Source organism: Halichoeres trimaculatus, unplaced genomic scaffold, assembly GCF_033239565.1.
Source record: "Halichoeres trimaculatus isolate MK-OKI-2021-1 unplaced genomic scaffold, fHalTri1.1 fHalTri1_scaffold_5, whole genome shotgun sequence".
NCBI lineage: Eukaryota > Metazoa > Chordata > Actinopteri > Labriformes > Labridae > Halichoeres > Halichoeres trimaculatus.
In genome coordinates, this window is record NW_027437183.1 from 21,082,789 (window position 1) to 21,094,355 (window position 11,567).

Here is an 11,567-nt window from a genome sequence, read left to right on the forward strand (position 1 = left end):
GCATCATTCGGGCACACTCTGATGGTGGATGTGCCCTTTCCTTAGCAGGTTACTTACTGAGATAAAGAATCACAGAGGCAGGGAGGAATCCTTGCATTTGCCTCTTTATTATTTATTCTGCAGCATGACACATCGAAAGCATGCAGGGCCAGAGCAGCTAAAAGTGCTCCCTGCATGGAGAGAGGGAGTGATCACACTGGTTCCTCAGTGAAACAAGAAAACAGAATTGCCTCAGCACTTACAGTGATGCTTCCTCTGTTCTCATTATTGCAAGGTGTAAGTGACAGCACACAGGCGGCTGAGTTGATGCTCATGATGTGTGTCGTATCTCTGATTTACTTCAGATTGTTGTACAGGATACAGTAATCAATTCCTCTGCCGGTGTGGATGTTTAATTGCGGAGAATCAGGGGTCATGAATGTGGAGTGCTGGCTTTGTTCCACCCACACACTGAAGCTCTTTGAGGAGCTGAGTGACTGCCTCCCTCTGCCAGAAGCGCCATACTTGTCCCAGTGGCGTTCCACCTTAAAAAAGATGAATATATGTGCCCAACTGGCTGCCTGACATTGACACACCGTGACTCACGCTGCCGTGCTATTTCAGTATGGCTGCTGGCAAGCCCAGCCTTTCTGTAGCCTCTCCCTTCCCCGCTTCGGTCGTTTGTTTGCCTCCCCTGCTTGGCTGTTTACTTGTAATTTGGACATCTGTCAAGGTGTTTTGTTTGCAACCCTGTGGTGTGATTAGGCTACCTTTGCCAAATCTGGGAAGATGGATGGGGTCATACCAAATCTTGGCTGCGAAGACAAAGCCAGACTTTGGCTTTACTTCACATCTACTTAGTTTAGAGGGATAATTAAGAAATCATTGGGCGACAAAAAGAGCGCAGTGATACAGAGGTCACAGATGTATTCATCAGGCTTGTTCACACTCGCCTCCTGCAGTGTTGATAGTGATACTGTGCAGTGTCCCAGCACTGTCTGTGTGGTCCCGCCCTGTCCTGTCACACAGTCTGTTCAGCTCAGCTCTCTCCGGTGCCAGAACCTCCTCCTGCACCAGGGGAAGGGAGGGGGGCAATTAACCACCTGCTGGGAAAGCAGCCACACACACACACCTTCACAGCGGCAGCATCACTCATGAGCAGATTCATACACAGATTTACAGACGGGTGTCAGTCACACGCAGCATCAACCCCAGGTATCCAACCTGGGAGCATGCAGCGTGTACGAGACGAGGGCGGGTTGAGATTGTTCTGATTTGCTCTCTGATCATGTTTCATCCTGAGCGTTACTAATTCCTTCATCTCCTTAATGAACATTATTGGCAGGATTGCATTAACCCAGCACTTAAGTTTGCTAATGGCTAACGTCATGCTCTGTGCTCACATCCCGTACTGTAGACTCTGACACAATCAATGCTGAATAATTTCAACCGGCACATCCGGCTTCATTAAAAACGTCTGTCTTTGGAATTTTGGGTCATCAGCCACAGTGAGCTTTTCAGCACTAAAACCCACAGAAATGACCCTGAATGGCTGATCATCCAGAGCAGTTTAACACCATATCATAACCCTACATTTGCATAACTAATTTGCAGCTGATAAGGAGTTGTTACACTGTAAGCTCATTCAAACGGCTCGTACTGATTATGATTCCTTCGATAAGCCTGGTAATCTATTAAAAGCTTTATTTACAACCGCTGCAGCAGAAGGAGCCGTAGCACGCTGCAGCTCAGACTCTGTTGGCTCAGACGTCAGTATCAACACAGTATCACGACGGAGTGTACGTCTGTAAACAAAGAGTGTGCTCTCATGGGTGTGTAGGGAGGGTGTGTCAGGGAAGGGTTCAGGAAAAATTTAACAACAACTTGTTTCCCTCGTTCAAACAACACAACATTACATCACTATCTGACTGCCTGAGGCGGAAATATGTGTGTTTTTTTAAACTACTCTCTTGAAAAGTATCTTCTTCTACATACAGCTTACAGACATCCTGATTTATTGAAGCGCTTCAGCGACTTCAGCACACAGAAGGACTCTGATATGGATTGTTACATCATGTGATGAGTATGCTGTCCAGTTTTGAAAGCAGTACAGCAGCATAGTTGTTGAACTACTCAACCCTGAGAGGTGATTAATCTCTGACATCAGCTACAGGCCTGTGGGACAGTCACTGACAGGAGATAACAGACAGTTCTTCCTCTGATTTCAGATTATTATTTTATATTTGACAGTCTCTGACACAATCCCATTCCCCAGTCCTATCAAAATAAACTTATAGACAAAAAAAAGCATGTATTGTAATGAGGTGTGAAAGTCCCCGGCTCTAGGAGTGGCCAAGAGTTGCACTATGGACAGAGAGGGTGTGGCCTCACTGACTGCTGCTGAGTTTCACCTGAGAACTAAATAAGCCAGCTCCACAGGTACTGACACACAGTCAGGCCTCACAGGATCCACTCAAACTTTGGATTATTCCTTCGCTCTAAGGTACGTCAGAGCTTCTTTATCCTCCTCTACTTGATATTCTTTGTAGAGAGTACTTAAGACTGAAACATTCTGCTTCTCTGTGTGTTTTATATTCACCGTCCACCTCACTTGCTTTAACAAAACGAGGAAAATAAGAGCAACAATTCTCCAATTTCTCAGACTGTGTTAGATTTAAGATATACATTTGTGTGAGAGAGGCAGACGGACGACATTACAGCAAAAGCCTTTTCACTTCAGGAATTACATTAGAGATAAAACAAGCATTCAAAGACAGCAGACGCTGAAATTATAGTCTAATGTGTGGCCTTTATGTTCTCTCAGGGTGATAATGGAGCCTGAGTTCACAAACTGGAGGCTAAAGGTTTCCCTGCTGCTTCTGCTAATAATCCAGCTCAAAACAGGTGAGTACTTTTTTAGAGTGTGTTCGGGGCTACAGATAAGTACAACCACAGCAAATACTACCTTCGACATGTCTCCGACGCCTCTCTTCTTCATCCATTGACTGTCCTGTTTACAAGAAGGCTTACATATTCTGATCATAGAGGGAGTGGAGGTTGTGTGATTACTCACAGCAGGTGTTTTTTCAGTCTGATCTGTGATTCACACTGGCCGGTCTGCCATGCTGTTAGCTGAAGATCCAACAGTAATACCACAGGCTGAGTTGCATAGCAGACAATCAATGAACCGTGCACAGATAATGTGGGTGTCTGTCAGGTACCCCGCATAGAGTTCAAAGCTGTTTCCATATGTGCCCCAGTCAGGGGTCCAAATGTGAGTGTGTGTGTATGTGCCTGTGTGTATCAGTGTGTGTGTGTATATGTGCCCTTATGTGTGTGCGTGGTTTGGAGAGATGACCCTGAGAGGCTCTATTAAAAAATGACAGACAGGCTTTCATCCAAGCCGACCTTCTGGATTCACAAACAACATGAAAACATAACAGAACAGAAAAATAATCAAATCAAATACGACAGACAAAGTAGAGAAACACGAAAAACTCTTATCATTTCTCCAAACACACCTCCACCCTCACAATACTTACTTCAGATCGTCTAAGAAGGAGTTCTTGGCCTTCTCTCACTCAAGGCTTTGACTCAGAGCTGACTGTGTTTTCAAAGTCTGCTTCCCCGAGCAGAAACTGATCCACTTCTTCTGTAGCCTCCTTCACATCTTGGCTTGAGCTGCTCAATGTCACTGTGGTTTGAAAAATACTCATGTCTGTATCAGTTATGTACATGAACAGATACTGCCAAATTTCGCTCATAAGTAGCATTTTCAACACCTTTTCTTGGTGGTGGTAGAAGAAGAAAGCTGTTGCTTAACAGCACAAAGGATACTGGATGTGAAGTGTTTAATAATTTTTCCTCATTAGATTATAATCACACGTTTAAAGACATTTGTGGTGTTCTCTGGAGTATGTGTGCCTGTTGGAGACCTGGTTTAATTGAAAAGTGTCCTGAATATGATGAAAAGAGGTCAGGAAAGAGGGTGTGGTGTGACTCATAGCGACTGGTTGTGGGTCAGTTTATCCCTCTCAACTATCAACGCCCTCATAGGCTGTGCTGATGTGCCATGTGGGCACTTTTTGGTACTGGAAAGAGCTACACAGCTGCATAGAAATTTCACATTGCTGAGCATGAGTGGGTTCTTCATGCAGGAGCCTCCAAAAAACAGAATGCATTCCAGAAAATTTCTCTTGAGACAATCTTTATATTTTGTTTGGCTATCATTAGTATTTGTGGTTTTCATGTCTGCATGTGAGTGAACACAGGTCCATGACCCGTTTGTGACAAGGCTAAACTTTTTTTGTTTGTTTGTTTTAAGTTACTGTAGTGGGTTTCAATTAATTGGTTCCTAAAAAAAAGGGTTGTTTTCATGGAAACCTCTAAAAACCTACAAAATGGGGAATTTGCTGTCATTTTTGACTCTCAACTTATTTTTATAAAGCACTTTATAAGCAACAACACCTGAAAAGTGCTGTGCATAAAAAGCGACACTGGCACAAATAAATCAATCAATCAAAAATAAATGAATGCATCAATAAAAACTTGAAAAAGGAGCACAGTCTGAAGCAGTATCAAAAGCCAAGGATGTCACAAAGTCTTCTTCTGTGGTGGTTGAGGGTTGGGGGTTGGAGGAGATGGATAAGAAAGAAAAACTTTTTATATAACGTAACAGTTGTGAGGTGAGAGCGCAATGTTTCAAACTTGCCAATAAGGATCATGTACTCAACCTGATTTTACTCCTGCTTTCAGCTATAAGAGCCAAAACCTCCAAAATAATAATAAAAAATCCCTCTTCAGCCCATCCATGTAGTTCTGGTGTCTAAACCTGTCCAAATCCATTCATGTTTTTTTTTTCTTTGTAACTCTTCATGCGCCAAAACTCAAGTCCTGCTCTCATGCTTTGGGCTGCTTTACTTCTGGTTTTCAGCATGAACAGGAACAGCTGTCTCCTCTGTCAAACACAAACAACTTTCTGGTAGAAAAGTTTTGTGGTTTTGCAGACTGACAGGAAAACACTTTCTGTTTCATGCCTCAAACACAGTTTCAGAACTTCCAGTACACCAGTTTGAAATTCATGCTGACTGACTCTGGAAAAAGTAGGGAGGGATTGTGTCCGTGTACACGAATCGATACATTATTATTTCATGACTATTGCACACAGTGCTGTGGGAACGGGCTGTCTTGGAACCAGCTTTTACACATAAATGATAAAACCCTCCTGTGGTAAATAGCTGCTGGTTCACAGTCTGGGTTTTTAATGCTTTGTTTATCTCATGTTGATTTTCTTGAGGTTTATGTCATCTTTGGTGTACTTTAGGTTCCTGTACAGCACTTTGGTCATCAGCAGTGGTTTTAAACATACTTTATGAATAAAATAAATGAAATAAAAAATGGATGAAAAAACCCTTCAGCCCTGCTGTTGGAGCACCTCATTAAAGCTGTAGTTTACTGCCCGCTGTGGACGCCTTGATTGATTCTTCAAACTCCAGTTCGGCTTCCCAGTAGCAAATGAAGGAGCGGTTTTTAAGCCCGCCGTCTGGGCCAATGAGGAGGTTTGTGGGATTTGAATATTTGCAGCTCTTTATGTGAAGCTTAGCATCACTGGCAAGTTAGCTTAGCTGCCTCTCCACACGGAGAACACGTCTCCTTTGGATCACAGTGCTTTTTCGCCCAAGGGGGCTTTCACAGTGTAAACATTTGACTGACTAATTTGAGCTTTTTTCAGACTCCCTTCATCACGTCTTCCTCTCTGAAATGCTTACATAAATACCTCTGACGTTCTTGGTTTTGTTGCAGTGGCATTGAAGTGCTACAATAGTGGATTTAATGAATCAAAAGAGGCTGATTTGATTTATCTGCACACTCTATTAGAGAAGGTTAAACATCTCAATGGGGGAAGGAAACATTGCTCTGTCTGGGAGGCAGCAACATTAGCAAAATAAATAAGTAAGATCTACAGCGTAGCATTGCATCGCAATAATGATAAGCATTGAGTTTGTTCTATAAACGTCAAGACATCAGTGATAATTAAAATCCAGGGCCATAAACAATGAGTCAGCGGGGTGTGTTACAACTCAGGGACAGCTTCTAACTGCCACTTGTCAAGTACATTTTTCATGTTTGCTCATGCGTTCACTTTTCATCTTCATTTGCTAACATTATTCTGACAGCTAATGAGCCCCCAGAGGTTTAAATTAAAACGTTACTCCATTTTCGCAAAAAATAGGCCGAACATTTATACTTTTATTCCAGCAACCAAATGCTTCTCTCTTTGACTTAAGAGGCCAATTAGTCTCAGATCAGCCCCTCTCCTCGTTTCGGAGATGTTTATGATCGCACGCAGGGCTCAGAGTGGTGAAATAAAGATAAAATGTGGTTGTATTTCAGGAGGAAATTCATATTTCTGTCTTTCTATTTTTTAAAGAATGACTTTTGGCCTTAGTACGTGCTCATGAAAGTCTAAGAGGGGAAGAGGTGTACTTTTCCACACACAGACACCTGACATGTATTTCTCTGCCCCCTCAGATGTTTCAAAGGCGATGCAGGTGACCTCTTCAGGACCACAAACCGTCCAGATAGCCCTGGGGGAGACAGTGAACCTAGGATGCACATACACCCCTGGCCCTGAGGACAATGGAGAGCTGGACATCGAGTGGTCCAACGTCAGCCCAGATATGACGCAGAAAGACCAACTGGTGGGTGTTTGTTTGAAGATAGAGAGGGGCTGCTGTTGTGAAACCTGTCTGTAAGGTCTGACGGGTAACTTATGCATATTGCACATGAAGGGAGAGGGGGAAGTTACCTTTGGGCTTTGTTTGCAGAAAAACCTGCTTTCACAGTATACTCACTCATTCTAATGTTTCCATCTCAGATCTTATCCTTTACAGGGGGCCTGATGCACAGATACGGGAATCCCAGCATCTCCAGCAGGTTGAATTTCATCGGAAACCCGAAGCAGGGAGACGCCTCCATCGCCATCTCTAACCTGAAGCTCTCAGACACAGCAACCTACCAGTGCAAAGTCAAGAAGGCGCCGGGTGTAGACGTCAGAAAAGTCACTGTGGTAGTAATGGGTGAGGAGGAATTTCCTTTTACCGGTTTTACCTGTTCGCTTCCTCCGCCTCATTCTTCTAAATGCTGCTCTCACCCACCCGGCATGTCAAGGCTCCTGTAGACTGTTATCACACCTTTCTTAGAAACGTCGTCTCCCCTTTCACAACCTCAGCTAAAGCATAAAAGCAATCCTCTAAAAGCAGCTTTTGAGTGTATTTATTCCCTTTCACCACCAGTTCGCCCGTCATGGCCAAAGTGTTGGGTCGAAGGTGGCGAGGAGAGGGGCGGTACTGTCTCCCTCCGCTGTAAATCCTCAAAGGGGTCAGCTCCTCTCACCTACACGTGGAGGAGGGAGACTGGAGGCACGATGCCAGCCAAAGCAACTCAAGGTGAGCAAGAAAAGTTGAGAGATAAGGTTTTTATGTAATGTATTCATGCTGCTGAGTTGGTATAGTATGCTTGGACTAAATTCTGTCTTCTCTCATTTAGACCCACAGACTGGAGAGCTTTTGATAAGGAACCACACAGACAGCAACGTTGGTAGTTACGCTTGTGAGGTGAAGAACGCAGTGGGCAAAGCAGAGTGCAAATATTCACTGCAAGCATACAACCGTAAGTTCATGAAGTGACAGTTTTATTAACTCTAAACTTCTCGACATGCATTGATGCTGAAGACATCTTTAAATTCAGATTACACTATTTTTAAAAGGGGCTGTGAGGAGTTTTTAAGTGATCTTGAAATAGTCTTACTTCTAGATATATGCCTCATTGTAATCCACAAAATGAGATTATTAGCGCCAAAAAAGGTTATTCCTAAATGCAACATCTTAGCTTCTCAATCAAGTCAAGCAGGACTGCATAAATTTATAGCATGTATAAGTCTCTATGACAACGCCATGTCGGCTGACAAAGTTTAGAAGAAAGAAGAGAGATCTGTGTTTTTCTCTGCTAAAAATGATTTCTGTGATCAATTTTGTAGTAGTGGTACACACAGGAGCCAAACTTTCAGACAGAAAAAGGACAGGAGAGCAGAAGAAAGCGAAGTGGGACAGTGATAGAATACAAGACTAAAACAAGAGCTAAAGGCTAAAACACAGGCTAAAGGCTAAAACACAGGCTAAAGGCTAAAACACAAGCCAAAGGCTATAAAACATGGGCTTAAGGATAAAACACAAGCTAAAGGCTAAAACACGGGCAAAAGGCTAAAACACAAGATAAGGTTCACTAGCTATAGGCCAAATCATGAGCTAAAGGCTCAAACATGAACTAAGGCTAAAACATGAGCTAATAATAAAAAACGAGATAAGGCTTAAACATGGCGAAAGGCTTAAACATGACACAAGGCTAAAACATGGTCAAATGGCTAAAACACAGACTAAAAGCTAAAACACAAGATAAGGCTGAAACACAGGCTAAATGCTTAGATATGAGCTAAAGGCTAGAACATGGCTTTAAGGCTAAAACACAGGCTAAATGCTCAAACAGGAGCTAAAGGTGAAAACACAAGCTAAACTGTTTGTGATTGGTTCATATCAACCCTCATGCAGCAGTTATTCTGCAGTGGTCTGCTCAAACTTGAGAGTCTATCAATAAAATGAAGAGTAAAATTACGTTAGCTCTGATTGGTAGATGACTGGCAGGACATAGCTAACCAGGATTAACTAATGTTACACATTACAGACATGTCTTAAAATACTAGGCTGCCAGTAGCTCAACAGTAGCCGACTGCTAAACTATGGGTCAAACCTACAAAGTTGTCAAGTTGTCATGTTTCAAACTGTAGCGCTAACTGCACTGATAAATATCTTACCACATTGCATTGTATCTGGTAAAAAGTTGTTTATAAAGAAAATATGTTTTAAAGACTAGATCTGATCTCTATTCATTTCAAACAATCACGCCTTATTAAGAGTCACATCTTCACAACAGTGTGCGTGAAACTCTGGACCAAAAGGTGGCGCTGCAGTCTAATATTAACAAATCCTCCTCACAGCATATTTGAATCTGAAATATATTCACAAACATCATGTGTGAGCCTCTTGATCAAGCTGGTTTGTGTTCACTGTGGAATAACGTGCTCGATCTCATGTGATCTTCAGCTACCAATAAGGCGGGAGTCATCGCTGGGGCAGTGATTGGCGCTCTCCTGCTGCTGCTCCTCCTCTTACTCCTCATCTGGCTCCTCATCTGCTGCTGCCGCAAACGCCGATATCAGAAAGAGGTCGCAAATGAAATCAGGTAATGAGCCAGAGCCAGAAACATTGATAGAGTTGACAGAATAGAGTAAATTATGGGGAGCTGGTGTGGATCGAGGGTTGGGCTGCATGTTGCGTGTGTTGTTGCTGAGGTCACTGGTTGGACTCCCAGCTATGCTCCTGTTTTGCATGTGCCCCCTGCATTTCCTGTCACTCCTCATCTATTCTATCATTAAATGCGAGGAAGCCCCAAAAAAACTCTGAAAAACAAACAAAAAAAATAAACTGAGATCTTGTGATTGATTGACCTGTCTCCTCAGGGAGGACGCCCCCGCCCCAGAAAGCAGACCCACCAGCAGAAACTCCAGTCTGCGCTCGGTCATGGGGTACCGCACCCACCCCGGGGTAGAGTACAGCTCTGTGAGGAGCCACCTCCCCGGCAGGGGGTCGGGCCGCAGCGCTGTCTACACAGGAGGGAGCATCAACTCATCGCCGTCTGTTACTGCAGGGGGGAAACCTGCTGATCTCAAGTATGATCCACGATACGGATACCCAGTGTGACACGAACACAAACATCTCATAGTGTTTTTTAATCTTTGATAAACTTATTGAAGAATACTTTGTGTTTAATATGTAAAAACACTGCAATACAGTATAACTGGAGAATGACGGGAGTGTGCTGGTCTTGGGACTCATATTAAATCTGACCTCAGCCCATGAGCACATGTTCATGTACAGCTGGCTGGCTTTAATAATGCACTGTGGCACATTTTTATGGCTGTAAATAAGAACAGGTTCTCATTATGTAAATCATTTTTACACTGATTCTCCCTTTAGTGTTTATAAAATGTCTGTGTATAGAAAAAGTTTGTTTTATTTTCTTGGAAAATAAATTCTCAGTGAATCCTTTTATAAGAGTGTACAATAAACATCTTTTGTGTTTTTTAAGTTTTCTTGAGGTCTTTTTTTTTAACCTATATTGGATAGTGACAGCTTAAGATTGTCAGGAGGAGCAGGAGAGAGGAGGAAAAAGACGAACAGCAAAGGTTTCATGTTGGAACGTGGGTTGCAGTGATCACGGCACGTGGCCTAGAGAGGGCGGAGGACCTCAAAGTGTTTTCAACTGACAAGACAAGAGCACAGGCCTATTGTGGCAAATTCATTTTTCTGTCCTGGGTTGCCCTCGAAAGGATGATACAAACAAAACAAAGCAAATAGGGCAGTCTAAGTTAAGACATTAATTGTGATCCAATTAAGGTCATCAAGATGTAGCTTTGTTTAATTGCTTGCTATTTGCACAGCATAGTTCAGCCACTAAATCATCTCTCTGCTGCTGTCATGAGACAAAATATCAACACCACTGAGCTTTTAAATGGCATGTCAGACAGCTTTGTTGACAAACAGAGTTAAAATGTCATCCAGATTTTGTCTTAACATCAACTACCACCTGTGAACTAAGTGTGCAAAAGCAGCTACAGTGGCGTTAGCAAGCAAACACACAGCTAAAGCCAGCAGAGCTCTACTTTATACACAGACGAGTGGATAGATGCTACAGAAACAGGAACAGCAACTAAACTGGAGATGGGTCACTAACACTATAAAGTGCCTTAGAATCACTGAGTTATTGTGAAAATGTAGCAGATTAATGAAACTCAAATGTTTTATTACAAGTGGCCAAACATTTGCACATTGCATATATGGACGGGGGTTATAAGATATTAAGATCATGAGTTCACCTAATCAGAGCCACAGCTCAGCTCACATGACTGACAGGTGCCCCACAGCTGTTAGTGTCTACACTCTAACCCCACCCCACTTCCAATATGTCCATGCCACATTTGCCACATTTGCCACATTTACACACATATCAGTACAATGATAAGTCTTTTGAAATGTGTTTCCTTCATTTGATACCAATTTTTAATTAGAGTTGTTAGAATGTGATTTTGGCACGTCCCACACACTGCTCTGCTAACTGCAGTGGGTGCAATAAATGGTTAAAATATACTAAATCTTTTTTTTCTTTTTTTCTTTTTTTTAACATGGTTTTACAGTTCCTAACAATTTATTTGATAAAATGAGTCCTTTTGATCATGTATATTCTTTTTTCATAATCATTGTGAACATTTTGCATGTGTCTCTGAAACTGCTGTTCACCCAAGCGGCAACCTCCGGTCTGGGAATATGAGACAATGTGGAAGTGCTAAAATCTGCTGTTTCTCGAGTGTCTGCTTAAGGCTGGCTCTGGAAGTACCAGAAGTCACAAACACACCAAGCCAAAAAAAAAACATTTTCAAAGCAGAAATTAACCTATTTACAGGCTGGTTCAAAAAA

The 11,567-nt window shown here is 42.6% G+C and overlaps 1 protein-coding gene across 1 annotated transcript; it reads left to right on the top strand.

Annotated features, from left to right (window-relative positions):
• Nucleotides 1–2,352: 2,352 nt before the first annotated feature.
• vsig8b (V-set and immunoglobulin domain containing 8b) lies at nucleotides 2,353–10,150 on the top strand. Its single transcript, XM_074670811.1, has 8 exons — nucleotides 2,353–2,482; nucleotides 2,804–2,883; nucleotides 6,511–6,680; nucleotides 6,857–7,058; nucleotides 7,275–7,427; nucleotides 7,528–7,650; nucleotides 9,138–9,276; nucleotides 9,554–10,150. The coding sequence occupies exons 2-8, from the start codon at nucleotides 2,811–2,813 to the stop codon at nucleotides 9,792–9,794; spliced, it is 1,101 nt and encodes a 366-aa protein (XP_074526912.1). The 5' UTR covers nucleotides 2,353–2,482; nucleotides 2,804–2,810; the 3' UTR covers nucleotides 9,795–10,150.
• The last annotated feature ends 1,417 nt before the right edge of the window (nucleotides 10,151–11,567 follow it).

Bases quoted from the DNA above. Each gene is read 5' to 3' on its own strand.
- vsig8b (XM_074670811.1), top strand. From the start codon at position 2,811: ATGGAGCCTGAGTTCACAAACTGGAGGCTAAAGGTTTCCCTGCTGCTT. The intron at 2,884-6,510 runs GTGAGTACTTTT...CTGCCCCCTCAG, and splicing joins AATAATCCAGCTCAAAACAG to ATGTTTCAAAGGCGATGCAG. The intron at 7,428-7,527 runs GTGAGCAAGAAA...TCTCTCATTTAG, and splicing joins GCCAGCCAAAGCAACTCAAG to ACCCACAGACTGGAGAGCTT.